Source organism: Lithobates pipiens, unplaced genomic scaffold, assembly GCF_037356315.1.
Source record: "Lithobates pipiens isolate NorthernLeopardFrog02 unplaced genomic scaffold, aLitPip1_a1.2 Scaffold_16, whole genome shotgun sequence".
Taxonomy (NCBI): domain Eukaryota; kingdom Metazoa; phylum Chordata; class Amphibia; order Anura; family Ranidae; genus Lithobates; species Lithobates pipiens.
In genome coordinates this window covers 365,711,929-365,734,146 of record NW_027507748.1, presented here as the reverse complement: position 1 = coordinate 365,734,146, position 22,218 = coordinate 365,711,929, and the positions used below count along the sequence as shown (strand labels likewise).

At 41.5% G+C, this 22,218-nt stretch overlaps 1 protein-coding gene across 22 annotated transcripts in view; it reads right to left on the bottom strand.

The window, feature by feature from the left end:
* MACF1 (microtubule actin crosslinking factor 1) overlaps positions 1–22,218 on the bottom strand; it is a 416,995-nt gene that overhangs the window by 141,931 nt on the left and 252,846 nt on the right. For all 22 annotated transcript variants that reach the window (XM_077482044.1, XM_077482062.1, XM_077482048.1 and 19 more), the window contains 8 exons: positions 19,473–19,622; positions 17,852–18,085; positions 17,531–17,737; positions 13,833–14,357; positions 13,206–13,382; positions 11,825–11,948; positions 2,441–2,649; positions 6–323 (listed from right to left, as the gene is read on the bottom strand). In XM_077482044.1, the coding sequence (XP_077338170.1) occupies positions 6–323; positions 2,441–2,649; positions 11,825–11,948; positions 13,206–13,382; positions 13,833–14,357; positions 17,531–17,737; positions 17,852–18,085; positions 19,473–19,622 (1,944 nt within the window). The remainder of the gene's footprint in view (positions 1–5; positions 324–2,440; positions 2,650–11,824; positions 11,949–13,205; positions 13,383–13,832; positions 14,358–17,530; positions 17,738–17,851; positions 18,086–19,472; positions 19,623–22,218) is intronic.

Below are 22,218 nucleotides of genomic sequence, written 5' to 3'. Positions count from 1 at the left end.
CAAACCTGGATTTGTTCTGAGAACTGGGCAATGTCCTTGTCTGGCTGGTTTCCTGAGGCTAGTAACTGGGATTTGGTTGTTTTGAAATCATGTAGTCCATCTGAAATCTGTTCATATCTTTCCACTTGTGGTAGGACCTCTTTAAGGGCAGTCTCCTGCTGAATCTGCTGCTCACATACTTTATTAAAACGTGCAGTGACATCAGCCAATTTGTTCTGAAGAGCAGTTGCTGCAGCACTGTCTGCAGTCTCCATAAATTTCACTACCATTTCTCCAGTGGCATCCAGGCTTCCCCTCCTGCTTCCAATGTCCTGTTTCAGTTTCTAGAAGGCATAACCAATGGCCAAGCATAAAGTACTACAATAACTTAGGACAATAATTTAGGAATAACTAAAGCAATTTGGGCCCCATTGGGGAGACTTGTCCATTTCTCTACATGTTTACCACATTATAGCAACTGACCGTACACCATCCAGTAAGGCATTAAAAGTACTGGTGTAAGACGGACAGTTGATTAACTAAAGCAATAAAAAAAAATGACAGGGGTTCTAAACCTTCACCACTCTCCAAAACAAAAAGTTTTAACTTTAAATACTATAATATATTTTTTTATTAAACTCCATTATGAAGTGCAATACAGTACATCTGCTTTAATATTTATTTCTAATATTTCTAGTTGGTCTGCTGTTTAAAAGTCTTGCATATTTTTTGATGGACAGTCAATGTCCTTGCCTTTGTGTTTTTAAAGGAGAAGCTTACCTTTTGAGGAAAAATAATATATGCACAATTGAATTTACAGGTAACCAACTTTCCTTATTCTAAAACATATAGTACAGGACACAGGTTTGTGATTCATTGACCTTGGGATATGCAATGAATAAGGATAGGCAACAAACAAGGCAGTCAGAACTGTGCCAACAAGCCCAACCGTTCCAAGTCCAGGATTTATACAGCTTGTCTAAGCTGTCAACAAAAAGGGGGCAGAGAGCTAAAGTTACACTCTGCAGAGCTCAGCAAGGAGAGCTCTGAGAGCCAATTGGAGGGAAGGGATACACCACTCTCCACACAGCACACAGGAACAGAGCTGAGGCCGTCAATCAGCTGGAGGTCCCTCCTGTCAACTTTTTTTCTCTTGTCATCAGAAAGACGTGCATCAGAAACCACTCTTGCTGATAGCAGAGGAACAAAACAGCAGACAGAAATCACACCTAAGGCGGTACTAAACCACAGAACCCCCACCCCAAAAAAATAAAAAAACAGCAAGACAATAGCATAATGTGCTAGTATGCATCGAGGCTCCGGCCACACGCTGTGAGTGGCCAGAGCCGCAATGACATCCTTCTCCCACATGCGCACGGGAGTCCTCCGTTCCAGCACGAGCCCCCGGACCATCAGCGGCTGCATGAAGGGTGAATATCTCCCAAACCATAGAGGTTTAGGTGATATTAATTTTACCTACAGGCAAGCCTCATTATAGGCTTACCAGTAGGTAAAAATGACCAAGCAGGCAATACAACAGCTTTAATGCTCTTAATGGAGACAAGTACACACTATAGAGGGATAGGCTTTGTTCATATTTCATGTCTGAGGTTTACAACCACTTTAATACCGTGTAAGTGAAAAAAAAAAAACATTCTCAATTTCCTTATAGCTATAACATATTGAATACCATTCAGGATACACAAATTGCTTAAAACAAATATTAGATATTTTGTCTTATATTTACTGGGGACTACAGTACAGTCAAAGAAAACAGGGTGACCCTTGTCTTACCTGTCCATGTCCCTGGCCCCTATATAGGGTCTACGCTTCACCCATCACAGTGGGCAGGGTCTGGGTTATATAGGGATGGACCACAGTTCTGGACCTATATAGCAGCCTGCAACAGACTATACACACACAAGTGCTGAGGTGAGTGCTCTAGCAGCATCCAGTTCCAAGCCATCCCCACAGCATAAAGTCCGGGTATGGCTTCCAAGGTTTTACTGAGGTTGCATGGATATGGATGGACAGCTTCTATGGTTGTATTAGAAAACAATGAAGTATTGATTGAAAAATCCAAAGTAACATTATAAACTAGTTGCACCAAGAGTGATTTTTACATAGGGGTCCATCACCTTAGGACAGTATCACACACTGAGAACTCAAAGAGAGGAATAGAGTTAAAGGAGGCATGTCCTCAAAACCTGTGACCATCCCATCACCCGAGGGTACTAGCCTATAACCTAAGCTCTATGAATATCAAGCCGGTGTCCTGTAATGTATGATTATAAGATTATTTTTCCATAACTGTGCATTCTTTTAATCCTTAGTACTCAACCTCCATGTCTTCGTAAATTCTGCAAGCTTAGTTTGGCAGCTGCCTTTATTACAATGCCAATGCTACAACAAAAACACTTTTGATACTCTATTATTTTAATATTCTATAAAAAACACTTACAATATTTTGTGCAAGAGCCTCCTGAATGGATGATGAGGACATGGATGCTTGTTTTTGGCTCTCTAGTGTCTTTTCCATTCCTTCCAACCAGTGTAGAAGGTTATCCAAACCTTCTTGAACACTCTGTGACTGGGCTACTGACTTCTGCAGTAAATCTGTGTGATCGGACATCTTGCTAGAAAGGCTTTGGAACCGACTTTCGATGGAGTCTATAAAGAACAAAAAAATCTCATGTAAAAATACTGTAAGACAGCATTTACCTTTTAAAGTTAGGATTTTTGGTTTACCTGTAAAATCCTTTTCTTAGAGTACATCACAGGACACAGAGGATTTAACAGTCATTATTAAATTGGATATGCTGCCATTTTCAGATGAATGGATACTGGCCCGGGCATAAGCTCAGCTAAGACTCAGTTTTGTAGCAAGAATTGAGAAACATAAATCCTAATTTCTTTATCCTACCTCACAGGACACAGAGGCGTTAATAGTCATTGCTACATGTGTTTTACCAAAACAATGAATTTGGGGGGAAGGCAATACAGAAACAAGTCCAACAAGCCAAAATCCCAAGGAAAAAAAGGAGAAACCCCTTACATATCAAGATCCTTCATCCTTAACTTGTGTCTGCAGAGGCAAAAAACATCAAAACATGTAAAAAGAAGCCCAGGTAATAGCCTTACAAACTTGAACAACAGAAGCTTGATGCCCAGAAAGCACTGACACGTCTAGCAAAATGAGCCTTAACTGGGAATGAAGGAACCTCACCCATGATCCCATCGACCAGAGAAATGAGCTGATCAATTCACCTAGAAATAGTGGAGTTGGATGCAGATTGACCTTTATGAGGCAAGGCAAAGCAAAGAGCCTCGCCCTTGATCCCATAGACCTGAGAATTGATCTGAAGAATACACCTAGAAATAGTGGATTTAGATGCAGCCTGACTCTTACAGGGGGCAAAACAAATAGAATCAGACTGTTGAAGCAAAGGCATAGACTTTAGATAAATGTGAAGAACTCAAAGCACCTTCTCTAGTCCTGAAAGGGGTAGGAATCACAAAGTCTAAAACATCAATTTCTCAGGAACTGGGCTTCAACAGCCATGCCGTCAAAGCCAGCAACTGTCAGGCAGGATGGAATACTGGACCCTGAGATAGCAGGTGCAGTTGATATTGAAGAGCCCACAGCTTGGCCTGCCATGAGGTCTACAATGTTTGCATACCAAAGTGAACCAGATTACCAGAAGGTCCTACACCCTTATCCTGTGTAACAGGCAAGAAAGGAGTTGAAGAGGAAAGGCATAGATCAAAAGAAAACCGATCCCAGAAAGTCACCTGTGCATCCACCGCCATGGCTATGATTCCTGGTATGTGACGCAAAGTTGTCCAGTTTGTTGTTGAATCTTGATTCCAAGAGATACACATCTCTTATTATCAAGAGACAAACATTCCCCATAGATAAATCTCTGCAAACACCTCAAAGATCCCATTCCCTCAGATTCAGTTGTTGATGGCTGAGAAAGCCAGTTTCCCATGTCTGGAATGTGCATGTTGGAGCAGGCCAGAATGTGACGTTATGCCCAAAACAAGATTGGGTTCCCTTCTCCCTGAGCAGCTTGACTTCTTGTCCCTACTTAATGTTTCATGTATGTCACCACAGTGGCATTGTCTGACAAGGCTTCTACCATCATCAGGAAGTTGTGTATCAGTCTTCATCGCAATTGCTCTCATAGCAAGTTGTCTGGTAGCCCACAATGGGAATCTCTCACAGAACAATCAAAGAACCGGAGTTGTAAATTTTCAGGACTTTATTGCGCCCCAGGATATCTACAATAGGCTAGACATGCCCAATTGGCTTGGGAACCTCGAAACAGGTTGGGTAAAAGCCTTGAGACATCTCCTCTACCAGCACAGGTGAAATCACCCCTATAGACAGTAGTTTTCCTAGGACATGAAGAGGGGAAGTAGTGAATTTCCGGCTTGGAGCGAGTGTGTCCCTTAATGAACAGAAGGATTTACCTGCAGGGACTGGAGGGCTTTGTGTTCCAGATCTTACAAAACTGGAATATGGGCTTTTATTTGGCACCTGAGGGCTGGTTGTTTACGAAAGGAGTTCCTCTTGGACTCTGACCTGTAAACTTTACCTTCCTTTTTGGGTGTAAGAGAGTACTCTTCTCCGCAGTCTGCTTGTTAGACCTTTTGAGAAGAAATTATATCATCTTTTTAATTTTTATATACAATCAGCCCCATGAGAGAAAGGTGAAAAAACTAAGAATCAACACTCGCTGAAAGGTGGAGGTGGAGAGCAGCAGGATCAACCAGATTTTTTCAGAATACAGAAAACGAATGTCATAGCGGTGGAGTGAATATGAACAGCATGTGTAATACAAGCATTTATTGCAAGTTTTTTATGATGTGGGTTTAGTGACACTTTAAGGGCTCGGCACACTCCTACAGCAGCCACTGCAGGCTGCAGAGCCTCTCCCATCGGAGAGAACAACAACTTAAAGAAACTTTAAACCTCTGATCTGTGGAATGTGTAAAGACCAGGACATCATCCACCAGGACTTTCAGCATCTTATTCAAATAGGAAACAGCTGGGTCAACGAGATGGTGAACCCCATATTTTGTAGAATTCATTTTCCATGGAGTTAAAAAAACGAAAAAAAAAAAAAATGTGAAGTGTGCGTTAAACCAAAATTATAACAAAAATTATACAGCTGCTAGCAAAAGGCAATATACAAAGTCCTTCAAATCAATAAACATACAAAATGTGCAAAAAAATTAATAAATTATATATATATATATATATATATATATATATATATATATATATATATATATATATATATATATTTTTTTTTTTTTTTTTTCTGTATTATTACAAAAAAGCACAAATCATCCAGTGATTCAACTTAGTAGGTGCAAGAATGTTCAGCCAATATAAAGATTGAAGGCTTACCGGAATTATTGGCTACACAATTAAATGTAGCATACACGCATGAATTACGCCAATCCTGTGGAGTTGGTGTGTCCTCTCCTCTATCCTTATTTGTGAAACTCCAAGTGTATCAAAAAAGAAGAAAAAACTTGTATGGTGCAATATTATTACAATATCGATAATTACACCCAAGTGGATATCACTCCATACAAAATAACAGTGCAAACTCCGATCACCAACCTTCACCGGTTATCACCCCCATACAATGCGCACTCACCAAAAAAGAATCTTTTTAATGCAACAAGGGCGAAGTTAGGAATATCTGCAGGTTCCAAACCAGAAATTCTTCCCAATCTTTCTCACTTTAACATGGCAGAGCTCCATTTCATATGTCCACACATACCAAAGGTAATAAACAAAACATGCCGCATAGTGCAGTATTTATTGGAACATTCAATTAAAAACAAAACAGGTATGATATATATATGAAATCAATGTGACAAGCCACTAAACTTACATCCGACACCGCCAACCGGACCTCCGATGTGGTGGAGCAACGTTCTGCCTCTAATGTGTATTGCAGAGGCCATACTTATGTGATCCATCTAGGAAGTGTAAATCACATGTCTTCCTTCATGGGGTACATGGGTAAACTATTTTGATGGTGAAAACACCTGCTCCGGGTAAGCACAATTTGAATAAGGCAAGTAAGTGTACACTGGAAAAAGGACTTTTCCTAAACACATTTTTTTGGCATCTGCCAGGACCCAAAACCAAGGAGATGATGATTCAGGTAGTGGCAACCTAAGGTTAATGTGACACATCCAATATGAGGCCCACTATGGCCTTCTGTGTCTGAGAAAACCCTGGACCCAGAAATTATTCTGAAGAGCCCTCATCTACAGCAGGATTCCTGAACCTCAACGGCTTCCACTTCTACGTCCTCTCCAGAGGAGCTTCCACTGATGCTTCTGTGATAAAAATGTGGATTTGGCACCTCACAAGGCTGCATGAAAGGCAACACTGCCATGTGTTACATAATTCAACCATGACCGTATACAATAATAGGAGACATAACAGTGAATCCCTTTACATCTTTCCAGGAAGGCATCTCATACAATCAAGTGACTTTTCAGAACATTTTTATCAGTCCACTGAAAGGACACCAGACCTAAACCATTAACCCTATTAACCCAATACACATTTCCATCTCACTCCGGTTGCACAAGAACAGTTTTTTTTGGGTTGCGTGGAAAAACAAAACGAAAAAAAAAAAAAACTGACAGGTCGGAGACACCGTACTAATCATTGATTTCAACATCCCTGCTAATACAAACACTCCTGCTACTTCTAAACTTCTTAGTCTAACCTCTTCATTTGACCTGAAGCAATGGGTACAGGCTTCTACTCATTCTGATGGCAACACCCTTGACCTTGTATTCTCCTACCTTTGCACTCCATGCAACTTCTCAAATAATCCTTCTCCTCTTTCCGACCATCACCTAATTAATTTCTCTCTCTCTCCCTGTCTTCCAACACCTTTCCCTCCAATCGTCTAACCATCACCCGTAGAAACTTTTGCACATTCAACTCTTCCCTCCTCTATTCTGCTGCTGACCACCTCTATGGCAAAATCTCTCCCCTGTCCTGCCCCAACCAAGCCACTTCCATCTACAATAAAACCCTGTCCTCCACCCTGGACAAGCTCGCTCCAATCACTACACGCAGAATCAGACCTCGACCCCTACAACCCTGGCAAACAGATGACACTAGAATTCTCAAAAAACTAAGTCGCTCTCTTAAGCGTCTGTGGCACAAGACCAAGTCTCTCAAAGACTTCAACCAATACAAATCTGCCCTCCAAAAATACTACTCTTTCCTCCACACTGCCAAGCAGACCTACTTTACAACTCTTATTAAAAAACCTTCTCGTCCAGTCCCCGTAAACTTTTCTCTACGTTCAACTCTCTACTCTGTCCTCCGCCGCCTCCACCCACTGACTTACTCACTGCCCAGGAGATTCTCTAACCCACATCTTCAATCTCTCACTCACCTCTGGCATTTTCCCCAATGCTCTAAAACATGCACTGGTCACCCCCATACTTAAAAAGCCATCCTTGGACCCTACCAATCCTAACAATCTATGCCCTATCTCCTTGCTCCCATTTTCCTCTCAACTCCTTGAGCGCCTGGTTTACAACCGAGTGACTACCTCATTAAAAACAACCTTCTTGATCCCCTTCAATCTGGATTTCGCCCTCAACACTCAACAGAAACTGCTCTTTTAAAACTCACAAATGACCTACTAACTGCAAAAACCAACGGACACTATTCTGTACTCCTACTTCGGGACCTTTCAGCTGCCTTTGACCACCCGCTCCTCCTCGAAAAACATTACTCCCTTGGTCTCCGTGACTGTGCTCTTCAGTGGCTCTCATCCTACCTATCCCAACGCACCTTCAGTGTCACTTACAATTCTACTTCCTCCACTCTTCTTCCCTTCTCTGTCGGAGTCCCCAAAGGTTCTGTTCTCGGACCTCTTTTATTTTCAATCTACACCTCTTCCCTGGGTCAGCTAATCTCACGGCTTTCAATATCATTTCTACGCTGACGACACACAAATCTATCTCTCCACCCCTCAACTCACTCAATCAGTCTCCTCACGGATCACCAACTTATTAACAGACATATCTGTATGGATGTCACAACACTTCCTTAAACTCAACTTGTCCAAAACCAAACTTATAATATTTCCTCCCCCACGCGCTTCTTCCCCTGACTTCTCTGTCAAGAGTAATGGCACCCCATAATAATAATCATAATAATAATAATAATAATCCCCCCATCCCCACATGTCAGGGTGCTAGGTGTTATCCTGGACTCTGAACTCTCCTTTCAGCCCCACATCCAATCACTTTCCAAAGCTTGCCGCCTCCACCTCTGCAACATCTCTAAACTACGTCCCTTTCTAACCAATGAAACCACAAAGCTGATTCACTCCCTGGTTATCTCTCGCCTTGACTACTGCAACTCCCTCCTCATTGGTTCACCTTTAAATAGACTATATCCTCTTTAGTCCATCATGAATGCTGCTGCCAGACTCATACACCTTACAAACCGCACAGTGTCTGCTACCCCTCTCTGCCAATCCCTCCATTGGCTGCCACTTGCCCAACAAATTAAATTCAAAATACTAACACTTACTTACAAAGCCATCCACGACTCTGCCCCCAGCTACATCACTAGCCTAGTCTCAAAATACCAACCTAATCGCCCACTTCGTTCCTCCCAAGACCTCCTCCTGCTCTCTAGCTCCCTCATCATCTCCTCCCATATCCGCCTACAGGACTTCTCCCGAGCCTCGCCCATCCTCTGGAACTGACTACCCCAATCTGTCAGACTGTCTCCAAATTTATCCACTTTTAGGCGATCCCTGAAAGCTTTCCTCTTCAGAGAAGCCTATCCTGCCTCCATCTAACAACTTCACTATTGTCTCCATTAGCTCCTTCCCCACAGCTATTACCCTTTTGTATAACTTGACCCTCTCTACTAGATTGTAAGCTCTAACGAGCAGGGCCCTCTGATTCCCTTTGTCTTAAATTGTATTGTATTGTATTGTATTGTATTGTAATGTCTACCCCAACATTGTAAAGTGCTGCGTAAACTGTTGGCTCTATATAAATCCTGTATAATAATAATAATAATAATCATGCGAGGTTAGTCCAGAGATCTTCCTTGCTGAGCTGTTGTGTTCTGGCAGGGGGGTGGCCCCCTGCCAGAACACTCCGCTCAGCGATCTGTTTGCAAATTGATTGGCTGCTGGTTTTCCAGCATGCACGGCTGGCTTCTGTCGGACAGACCACAATACACACACCATAACTGGCAAATGCCTCCTGACATTCTGCCCGTGTGTAAGGGGCTACGTTTAGTAATTAGGAGAGCATGCAGATAGCCTCTTCACTAATCCGCCGACCTAAATAACTTAGATAGGGTAGTCAGCAAATACACATTGCTTTCTATCTTTTCTAGCAGAATTAAAAACTTCAGTGAAAACTCCTAAACTGATAATGATACAACCAGAATAAGGACATATTTACCTGAAGCAGTTAGTAGAAGCATTTTAAGCAGATACACCACTATATTAGAAAATACGGAAGTAAAACAGGACACAATTCCTCTCTCCGCTAGTTGAAATAGGCACCCATCATAGTTGGATTTAAAAATAAATTCCATGCTAGACACCAATATACCAGTTTACAACCTGTACATATTCTAAGATATTAATATCTGTATAAAACAGTATTGTAGGGTGTGGCCACTGCATGGTTATAAATCTGCGACATCCCATGGGCCACTTGTCAGACCTCCAAATTGGTCAGATAACGTCTGTCAACACCCTCCTCTCAGACCTGAAAAGTGGGGCTGCATCCAGAGTCTTGAGCTCTCCTTCAAAACAAGGAATACCTGTCAAGACTTATGAAAGCCACTGTACCATCTTGCATGTTGATTGGACTTTGCTGAACCAGGATAAGTATTTTTAATTCTTCAACCCTTTGTTTTCTGCTGCATTAGTGTTTTTTTTCCTTTGTAATACTCTTTTTCTGTAAATATTTTATTTGCATTATTTTTTTCTTAATTGTCTTTTTGTTATGAAGCGATATTTCAAAATCGTTAAAATGGTCTCTAATGCACTAATGCAGAACTTAAAGAAGCCCCATCTCTGAAGAGCGCTACTATATGGAAAATCTCTGGATATACCTGTCTGTGATGACAATATGTGTTACAGATGTTTACTTAACATCACAATTGTCATTGCTGTTCTTGTGAAGGATTGATAGGCCAAAAGCTATCTGGTGGAAGCTCGGAGGTTAAAGGGTTAATTGCGTAGTTAACCAAACCCAGTGGCATTCTAAGTCTGTTGGCACTTAGATTGTGGACCCGCATGTAGGAAAATCTTTGTGCAAGGTTTGGCTAAGACTGGCATTGTTTCATAGCAGTGACAACATAGTGTAAGGTTGACAAGCCATTTCTCGTACGTTAGTGCTTACTCTATATAGTGATTAGCCTCATGCAAAGTCCCGCCGACCAAACTTTCTCTTTCTGTTCAAATTTGGGATGGAGGTCAATTACTTATGGTGCCTTGGACCACAACATTTTCTCTTACGTTAGTGAAGGTGGCAGTGCTCTGATTCCGCATCTGTCAAAGCCTCATCCTCCTGCAAAAAGGGAGAAGGAGAGTGCTCATGTTTGCATCATAGTCGTTCCAGGCTAGTAGGAACCTCTGAGAGCTGATCTCACCAGCCAGAAATGGTTGCAGAGAATTCCTCCCTAGACACAAAGGAAGGGAAGGATTGTGCCCCTGAAACAGTGATGATAACACATAAGGGCAAGGATTCAGAGCTAATCTGGCCCATAGGAGAGCCACTGCATAGCAAACTTTGCAGGGGGACCTCCCTACCAGAAATCTGGGAGCCCTGATTGTCCTCCATACCTCTCTGCCAGTAAGATGAAAAATAAGTTGCTGAGGGATAATAGGCTGGTAACTGAACAGGGAGCAGTCATTCAGCTGAGAGGAGTGCTGGCCTATGCAAAAAAAACTGAAGTGACAGCCCCTTTAATTGTTGTGCACTGATGGACAGAAGTAAGCACAGTTAGTGGTCATGGAAGTCAGGATGGCTAAGCTATCAGGTGGATGCTGTTTGAGTTGTGTGAGCAAGGATCCCTACAGGAGGGGATTGGGAGACAAAATTAATATCTGGCCTCTTTTAAACACGGACACAGCTTGTAGATCACTTCATTGGGGAAAAGCACATGTCCTGATGCAATCTTGTGCTCTAAAAAACTGCACACAGAACACTAAGCAGGGACATGCCACATTTCAACAGAGAGGTACTTACCAGTCCGCGCTGCAATGCCTAGTAGGCCCAACGTTCACCCAGCACAGTGGGAATTCCTCAAAGGCCTTCAGGGACTAGACCCCTCTTCTAGGCGTATCACTATGCTGGACCTATGGTGCACCATGCCAGCAAAATCACTGGGTACCCTCTACATCAGAGGTCAATGCCTGCACTGAAGGGCCCATTACAGACCGCCCCTGCTCTTTTATGCAGGTTCGGGTACAGCTGCTCATGACCTGCTGACCCTGTGATCGATCCAAACAGGTTCTACCTCCACTCCTACAAGATCTAAGGAACAGGTCCAGAGATGTAGGAACAAAGTCTCTGAAAAGAGAGACTCAGGGAAGCATCCATTACTTTCAGACACTAGCACAAAACTGAGGTGGGAGAAGTTATGCTTGGGCAGAGAACCTTTTTCATTTTTTTTTCTTTCTGGCCACTCTATTCATCTAAAGGTGGCAACATAACCCATGTAGAAATTACTATTAACACCTCTGTGTCCTGTGATAAACGATAAAGAAATACATTGTTGGTCAAGTTATGTACTAACCAGCTGTTGCCTGAATCTTTTTGCAGTCTGGCAGTGGATCTTCTTGAATCTCCAATAGACCACGTAGAGCCTTTTGAACTTTGTCAACCTGTACTTGGTGCTCTGCAAGATCGCACTGCATGTTCTGAGAAGAATGACAAAAGCACATCAAAATAAGTGATACCACCTAAAAGGCAGAATCCGAATGTCAAAGCCGTCTTTTGGCACGGGCATCAGTGCGGCAAGCGAGGGAAATAATTGGAACAGATCCTTTGGTGGCTCAACCTGCAGCAGCTGAAAGCTGCCATCACTTCCCCCTCCTTTCAGCTACTGCAGGATGAGCCAAAAAAAGATTGCTACCAGTAATTTCCCCTACCCACTGCATTGACACTATCTCTGCATAGGCCCCCTTGTATAGACCGCCACCACCCCCCCACCAGCAACAGCAGGCACACAAGGGTATCTTCAGAATCAAGTGTGGGGAAGGGGCCAGTAATGTAATTTACCATCCCCTTCCTTTTCTAAGTGAACATAGTGAGTGATCAGTACCGATCATGCACTGCATTTATTCATAAAAAAATATATAATAATGTTCTCTATGCTTCAGTTTATGAATTAACAGAAGCCTCTGTCTCCTGTTAATTCATCTGCAGTGCAGCTGGGGCTACAGAAAGGAACTGGGGAATGTTTCCTTAACCCCTTTCTCCACCTCAAAAGTAAGACTTCCTGATATCTCACCAAAGACCCCCTAACAGTGTTGTGAAAAAAAAAAAAAAGTAAAAAACATTATTAGCTTAAAACAAATTCAAAATAACTAAAAACAAAAATTAAATTTGTAAAAAAAAAAAAAAAAAAAAAAAAAAAAAAAAAAAAAAGAAAAAGCAGACCAAAATTTCTAATCAGACTATAAAGCCATACCCAATATGTATAATAATTTAGCCACACATACTGTTTGCATGGTCAACATCTTTCTGGTAGGGGACACCTTGCATTAGTTTACCCAGGGGCACATGGCACTGCCCAATGTATGTAATTTTCCTTAAAAATATACTAAACTATGGTTTAAAAAAACTAATTTTATTCATGTTTGTATTCTTAACTCACAGTACCTTCTATGGTGCTAAATTCCTTTTTTTTTTTTCAAGGGATAATGGGCTACGAACTATGGAATTTGCAGTGTACATGCCCTCAACTAATGTGCACTGCTAGTTTCAAATAAAGGGAGGGGAACATGGAGAAGCTTGGGAGCTCACAGAGGACAAGGAGGCAGAAAAACACACAAATCAAAAGATTTCATATAAAATACATTACTTAGCCACAACGTAGTGGATTTGTATAAATCCTTTTTGGAGAATAAGGATATTATTTACTGTTACTAGCGCCTGTGATAAGATATTCTTACCTTGGCCTTGTCTAGCTGGGCCTGTAAAGCTACTGGATTAGATGCTACTGGTTCAAAAAGCATCTTCTCCACAGTTAACTCAGTGTTTTGCAGCCAGTCTAAAGCTGCATCAGAGCCCTCCTGGAACTGCTGGTACCGGTTCAACAAAGAATTCAAGTGAGTTCCAAGTTTGGAGCACTGCAATAACACAAAGACAAAAAAGAGCATGGTATGCACAATTAAAAAAATAAAATAACATAAGCATATGTATAGTAATGGATAACGAACACTTGAAGAAGTCCTGTTTAACAGAATAAATGCAATGGTGGCAAAAGTAGGGTACACACTAGCTGAAAACTCATGCTAAATGGGCCGATCTTCAGTAAGAGTTTACAGCTGTCTGTCCGTCAGAAGCGGATCTAAGGACCGGCTTTTGTCGAAGGGACATGCTGGAAAACCAGTTTGCATTCAATGGCTTCCCCCTGTTAGAATACAAAGACAGAGGGGGGGGGGGACCAACATCGATATTGTTGGGTTATTTTTTGGTCAGGCTGCTGGGTTGAAAAAAAAAAAAATTAAAATTTGAAGTGTGTACCTGGCTAAACTGCTCTTACTGAGATCAGTACAGCCAATACTAAACAGGTTTACCTTGGAATGCAAGGCACTGTATCTCTTAGAGGCATCTTCAAGTTTGCTTTTCACCAAAGCTGCTGCCACTCCCACGTCTTCACTGGACTGCTCAAGAGCTGCTTTTTCTGCTTCAATCGCTTTCTGTCCAGCAATAGTAATATAGCGCAGATCTCCTTTGTGTGAGATCACATCTTCTGAAAAGTCTGCTTGCTGCTGAAGCAAATTACGCAAGGCTTCACAGTCTGTTTCACCCTTCTGCATCTTATCCAACTGCTCTTTACTTTGTTGAAGCCATGTCTCAAATTCTCCATGATCGTGAATGAAATTCTGCAGGTCATCTCGCAGTCCTTGTGCATGCTTCAGTTGTAACTGTGCCTGGGACAGAGACGCAGCATACTCTTCCTTCAAGCGTGCAAGCTGGTTTTGCAAGCGCTCGCGCTCTTCTGGTGTCAAAGTGCTTCCATGTTTATCCAAGAAATCTTGTGCGGATTGTATGGTCAGGATGAAGTTCTGCTGCTGGCCTAACATTTCTTGGTGGTGAATCTAAAATAAAAAATACAAAGAAATGTTGTAACATGTATATGCTTATCCAACTACCTACCATCCCCTCTCAGTGTCAGAGAGGCCCCTAACCTAGACTTTCATTATACAGGGCAGTTCCAACAGTCTGACATAAATTAAGTGCTGTATGACACTTTAACCAGTCGCTTCCAAAGCCTATTCTGACACATCTCACATAAGTGTAAATATCTGTTGTTTTTTTGCTCGAAAATTACTTAGAACCCCCAAATAGTATATATATTTTTATTCAGGGGCCCTAGAGAATAAAATGGTGGGTGTTGCAATTTTTTTTTATGTCACACGTTATTTGTGCAGCGATTTTTCAAATGCAATTTTTTTGGAAAAAATACACTTTAGTGAACTATAATGCACAAAAACACAATATAATACACAACTGTTTGATAAAATATAAAAGATGATGTTACGCCAAGTAAATAGATACCCAACATTTTATGCTTTTTAGCCACTAGGATGGATCTTACATGAAAAAACATTGATCATTGTAAAAAAAAACTATACTGGGATCTTAGCTGGAGTTGCAGTCATGGCCCCAGTATAACCACATCAACCAAAGGATGTATTAGCTATGTCCTTTTGGGGGAAGTAGTTATTCAAGACTAGAGATGGGCTCAGGCGTGTTCGAAACCCCACATGCCCGATCCCGCCAGGAAGCCAACACTGCACAGACATTTCCTGGTCCGTAGCTGCAGAGATCAGGAAAGGTCTCACTGTCTGATTAGCCCTGTGCAGCGTCAGCTTCCTGACGGGATCGGGTATGTGGGGTTTCGAACACGCCCAAGCCCATCTCTATTCAAGACTGAGAATTTATGAAAAGATACTTCCACACACTGGAAAATATATTGGTTACCAGCAGACCTGGGTTATAAATTCTAGTCCTTATTCCAACTATGTTGCAAATTGGAAGGGTGAACATCCTGCCCAGAACATGGAGGGCAAGTGTAGGAATAGGATTTGCCACTATAAAAAGTAGAAGGCCAGGTTTCAGATGTCATTTCATTCACTTATTTTATGATCCAAGAATTTTCTTCATATTATCCATCATAGCAGCATTCAAAGATTGGTTCAACAAAATCATGAGAACTAGCTATAAGCTGCTATTTTCTCCTCACAATGCTCGCACCTATATTTCGATTCAGAAAGATAAAGTTTTGCTCATAAGTTTACACACCCTGGCAGAATTTATGATTTCTTGGCCATTTTTCAGAGAATATGAATGATAACACAAAAACTTTTCTTTCACTCATGGTTAGTGTTTGGCTGAAGCCATTTATTATCAATCAACTATGTTTACTCTTTTTAAATCATAATGGCAACAGAAACTACCCAAATGACCCTGATCAAAAGTTTACATACCCCAGTTCTTAATACAGTGTATTGCCCCCTTTAACATCAATGACAGCTTGAAGTCTTTTGTGGTATTTGTGGATGAGGCTCTTTATCTTCTCAGATGGTAAAGCTGCCCATTCCTTTTGGCAAAAAGCCTCCAGTTCCTGTAAATTCTTGGGCTGTCTTGCATGAACTGCACGTTTGAAATCTCCCCAGAGTGGCTCCATGATATTGAGGTCAGGCGACTGAGATGGCCACTCCAGAACCTTCACTTTATTCTGCTGTAGCCAATGACAGGTATACTTGGCCTTGTGTTTTGGATCATTGTCATGTTGGAATGTCCAAGTACATTCCATGCGCAGCTTCCTGGCTAAGAAATGCAAAATGTTCCTCCAGTATTTTCTGATAACATACCGTATATACTCGAGTATAGGTCGATCCGAATATAAGCCGAGGCCCCTAATTTACCACAAAAAAATGGGAAAACTTATTGACTCGTGTATAAGCCGAGGGTGAGACATGCCCGTCCAGCCCTGTGTGTCCGTCCAGCCCTGTGTGTCCGTCCAGCCCTGTGTGTCCGTCCAGCCCTGTGTGTCCGTCCAGCCCTGTGTGTCCAGCCTACCTGTGTCCAGAGCCTGCGTCCCAAGCCTGTGTGCTTCTGCCATGCCAGGATCGCCGCTCTTCTCGTCTGACAGACGGCGTCGGCGCCTCGGCGGCCATTCCACTGTTCAAAAGCCGCGCCTCCGTCTGTGATAGGCGGAACACTCAATTTCCCAGCAGTCTGTGTTCCGCCTATCACGGACATCCTCTCATCCTCGTCCGTAGTATGAGGATGAGCGGATGTCTGCTGACTGCTGGGAAATTGAGTGTTCCGCCTATCACAGACTGGGAGGCGCGGCTTTTGAATAGTTAAATGGCCGCCGTCTGTCTGCTCGACACGCTGATCGGGTAGACAGACGGCGGTGACTCGAGTATAAGCCGAGGGGGGCACTTTCAGCCTCAAAAAAGAGGCTGAAAATCTCGGCTTATACTCGAGTATATACGGTACTGCATTCATCTTGCCAACAATTTTGACCAAATTTCCTGTAGCTCACACATTCCCAAAACATCAGCTCCATTTTAGTTGGTCTACCTGATTGTGGCTTCAACAGAACCCCTAATTTTCCACTTCTTGATAAGAGTTTGAACACTACTGATTGGCATTCTCAATTCCTTGGGTATATTTTTATATCACTTTCCTGTTTTATACAGCTCAACTACCTTTTCCCGCTGATCCTTTGACAATTCTTTTGTCTTACCCATGACCCGGGAATCCAGAAACGTCATTGCAGCACTGGATGAAAGATGCAAGGGTCTGTCAGGAGTCCAGAAACGCATTGACCTTTTATACACACACTAATTACAAGGAAACAGATCACAGGTGAGGATGTTTACCTTTAATAGTCATTCAAACCCCTTTGTTGTCAGCTTGTGTGCATGTTATCAGGCCATACTCACTAGGGTATGTAAACTTCTGATCAAGGTCATTTGGGTAGTTTCTGTTGCCATGAGGATTTAAAAAGAATAAACACAATTGCTTGATAATAAATGGCTTCAGCCAAACACAACCATGAGTGAAAAATGTTTTGTGTTATCATTCATATTCTCTGAAAAATGGCCAAGAAACCATAAAATTCTGCCAGGGTATATAAACTAATGAGCACAACGGTTACTTTAATATTTATGATATAAAAACAAATAAAATATATATTTATCTATGGGGTGTGTGTGTGTGTGTGCAGCCATCACATAACCGTTCCCTTACCCACCTTTCTCTTCTCATAAAGGTTATTGATGATGTCAGTGGCATCTCCCATGGTAGGACATTTGTCTGATAACTCATTACTACCAGAAACCCGTCCATCAGGAATGCTGCCTTTCTGCAGGCTACTTTTAGATGGCACAATAGGAAGCACCTGGCACAGAAGACTCTCAATCTTTCCCAGATTTTTTTGCAACTCCTCTGCCGTTTTAGACTAAGAAAAAACAGAAAACAAAGAGATTTTGTGAAACCCAAATAAACCAGACAAAACATGTAGCAGGCAAATATTTTACCCAAAACAGTCAATGAACCTGTAAAAAATCATTACCTTTTTGGTCTCCTCTAAAAGGGCTGTGCTCACTGCAGACTCTAACTGCCTCTCTGTCTCCCCTGTTTTCTGCAAAAGAGACTGATATTGTTCTTTAGCCTTCTGGAGTTTTTTCTTAAATACTTCAAGATCTTTAGGGTCCATCTTGTTCTTGTTTTCCTCAAGGAAGCCCTCTGCAGCTTTAATGATACTAGCAAACTTGTTTGCTTTAGTTTGCACATCATTATTGAGCTCCTGGTTTAGGGAAACAAATTTTCAGTAAAATTCTACTGAACTATGCTTTAAAAATAATTTGAAATTAAGAATCACATTCAAACTTATAAGAGCCATTAGGAGCAGAAATAAAAATAGAAATGCAAGGTGAGATATGATAGAAATGACAGGTAGAAAGTGAAACTGGTATTTAAAGCCAAGTTTAGTCAAAAACATCTAAAAGGACATATCAGTTTGATGCGTCTCTTGTGCTGCTGCCTCCAGTGTAGCAGAGGTTGAGGGACAGGCTAAGGAACCGGTCATTTACACTCTTCAAGAATGCTATGTTCCCCCTTTCCGCACACCTCCTCCATTTATAGAAGCTGTACTATAGCTTCTATGAATGAAAAACAATCTCTGAATGGAGGAGGCAGACTTTTTTCACCCACTTGACCTCCTTTCAGAGAATGTTTTTTTATTTTTATTTATTGACTAAGCATGTGGAGGATGGTCTATGTGGACAGCTTTACACCGAATGCCTGCATACTTAGCCTGTTTTAATCATCAACCATGTGACTTGCTAAATATTGTACCTTTGTTAAATGTAACCATATTGCTACACTTAGAGGGGCCTCTCTTCTCTTTTATACTCAGTTGTGACATGACGCGATTTGTATATCACAACATTGCTTCTAGATCAAGTCAAAATTTAGCTAAAAATTTTGCTTGCCTTGCCAAACGCTCTCAAACCAAGGTTTTACAGTACTCTTGGCCTTCACTTAAATTCTCTAAGGCCCCTTTCACACAGGACGGATCAGTAATGATCCGCCCCGTGATGATCCGCTTGCTCAGTGGGAATGGCTCCGTTGTCCCCGCTGAGCCGGCGGATAACAGGGCGGTCCCTGCACACTGTGCAGGGACTGCCCTGTCAGCTCTCCTCTATGGGGGATCGGATGAGCACGGACCGTCTGTCCGTGTTAATCCGATCCGCTCTGCAGACGGATAGAAAAATAGGATTTTCCTCCATCTGCAGAATCAGACAATTGCGGAGGCGGACGATATCAGGTGTCTGCGGATGTTCAGCCGCAGACACCCGCTATCCCATAGGAATGCATGTATGTCCATATTTCATCCGCAAACGGATGGATGAAATACGGACATAATGTCTGCATGTGTGAAAGGGGTCTAACACAAACATACTAAAGACTAATGCCATCCTGCAATCCTACAGGTTGCTTTACCATTCTGCACTTTTTACATTAGAACTGTTGTATTGTAATACTACATAAGCCTCACTGTGAACTCTATATACCGTTAAAGTTGCTAATCAAAATTATGAAGAAGATCATAAAACAGAACGCTGCGTTAGTGTGTAACCAACTTTATTTTAAGATTATGAAATTTGGGAACTGTATAACTATCACCATACCTGCATGCTTTTATACTGATCTTGAAGGCTGCACACATCTTGAGATCTTGGGCCGCTTTGGTGCTCATGTACAGCCTTTTCTGTCAATTCTGCCCACGAGCTCAGTTCGTCTAGTCCCTGAGAACAAGCCAACTGCTGCTCCTTTAGTGTCTAAAATAAAGGAAGGTTTTTAAAGCATTTAGCCATGTCCTCACAGACCAGTAAGAAAGCACAGAGGTGGAAGCACAGACATCATAGTTTCCAGATTTAAAGCAGATTTCTTTACAAATGTTACTAGTAAAAAAATGTTTAAAGGTGAGAAAATGTGTGCCTTAATATCCTGGGTTAATGATTATCTGGAGGTATGATAATCTAGTGCCTGCTCCTCTGTACAACAAAAGTCCCTGCCTGCTAGATGAGCACGATGTGTCCTTTCAATATATTACAAACACATCCTGGTCACAATTATTTGCATATGGATACAGCATTTGATTCTGAATTTAGAGGACATGCCAGATTCAGGCTCACTGCAGCCTGCAGAGAAATCCTTCACTGTTATAAGATATAAACCTAAAAAAAGCAAAGCAAACAAGAAGTTAAATACAGACACATAACAAAAAGACTGTAGACAATGTTAATACAAACATTAAAAAACGCTGAAAATTTTCTTACTGACAGTTATTGGCAAAGGGCTATGGACTTTATTGTGATTTAGGAAAAGGTTTAGGGCATTTGGTTTCTTCACCAATATCTTTTAATAAACACATAATTCCTTATTTGAAAAAGGGATAAAGAGGATGGGGATGCAAATATGGTGTAGTTTCTTACAAACATTTCACAGAACCAAAGGGGGCAAATCACACTGCACTATAGACAGATTAGCAACTGTAGCTTAAAGCGAAACTTCAGAAAATCAAGTCCTGCTAGATCTCTTCAGGCTGGCCTGTTTTGCAGGTATAACTATGAAAAACATAAAAAATAAGTGTCTATACTGTGTAAAATCCAGAATACACTGTCTCACCCTGTTCTGCACATGCTCAGTTGCGCTCTATCTTTGGGCACTGCAGTTTGTTGAGGCCTATCTGATAATAGCCTTAAAGCGGAATGCAACCCTCCTATCCTTTACACAGCCAAGGAAGCTGCTTCTGTTTGATTTTGCAGCACACGCCAATTCTGGTAGCATAATTATTAGTATGAAATGTATGCTCTAGAGGTCGACCGATATGGGTTTTTCTCTGGCCGATGCCGATGCCGATATTTAGAAATCATGGCGGCCGATAGCCGATATATGATGCCGATTTTTTTGGGCCGATATGTTAGGCCGATTTTATTTTATTTATTTCCTTTTTTATTATATTATTATTTTTTTTAATCCCCCTTGATCTAACACACCTTTCCCACTGGGGCGTTTTTCAGGCGCTTTTGGGCTAAAAATAGCGCCTGTAAAGTGCCTGCAAAATGGCTCCCCTGCAGTCTGTGTGAAAGACAGAGTGCTTTCACACTGAGGCGATGCGCTGGCAGGATCTTAAAAAAAAAAGTCCTGCAAGCAGCACATTTGGAGTGGTGTATACCGCTCCTCCACCACTCCTGCCCATTGATATGAATGGGCACCACTGCCGAAGCGCATGCAATGCGATTTGGCAGCAGTGCTTCATGGGCGCATTTAACCTCTTCCTTGGCCGCTAGCTGGGTTATATGTGCCCCACTAGCAGCCAAATAGCACCGCTAAAATGATGGTAAAGAGCCGCTAAAACTTGCGTTTTACCATCAACGCCTGCCCGCTCCAGTGTGAAAGCAGTCTTCATAAGTGATACAGAAAATTTCTTACATTTAATCATTAAACAAAACAAAACCTCCAATCAGTTTACTTGTATGTATGACTTAGATAAAAAAAAAAAACCTATATATTAAATAAAAACAGGTAGTCAAAACTTTTGGACAAAAAAAAAAAAAAAAGTGGGCTAACTTTACTGTTTTTATTTTATTTTTATTTTTTAAATAGTGTATTTTTTTCCCAAAAAAATGCATTTGAAAGACCTCTGTGCAAATGCCGTGTGACATAAAATATTGCAACAACCGCTATTTTATTCCCTAGGATCTCTGCTAAAAAAATATATATAATTTTTGGGGGGTCTAAGTGATTTTCTGGCAGAAAATACAGGATTTTTACTTGTAAGCAACAAGTGTCAGAAAAGATTTAGTCTTTAAATGGTTAAACTGAGAACTTCTACACACAGAGATAACTTCATTCATTCAAGTGTAAACATTGTATCATTTTGTTCTTTTCTTGGCAGCCTGCCCAGAGAGGAGGAAAGGGTTTCTATGACGACTCAGGCAACTTACACTGACTTCTATACAGAAGTCATTTCAAAGTCCTGCTGCAGTTCTAAATCGGCTTTTTATCAGCACAATCGGCCGATGCCGATTATTTAAAAAACGGCAAATATCGGCCGATATATCGGTCGACCTCTAGTATGCTCCTTGCTAAAGAACGTTTTTTTTTTTATCAAGTTGTTATGGGTAATGTTCCGCTTTAACTGCTCAACTGAACACTGAATTTCACAAAGTAAAGGCTTGTGAAATGCATTCAACTATCAGTCTGTAGCACCAAAAGTAAAAAAAAAAAAAAAATAAGATTATTTTCATTCAAATTCAGAGGTCGGATCAATGTAACTTTCTTCCAGGTCTGAATTACATGTTTTTCTGATGATTCAAGTCCTTCACATCACAGCCCCCCTCTCCTCTTATCACAATTCCATTCTTACAT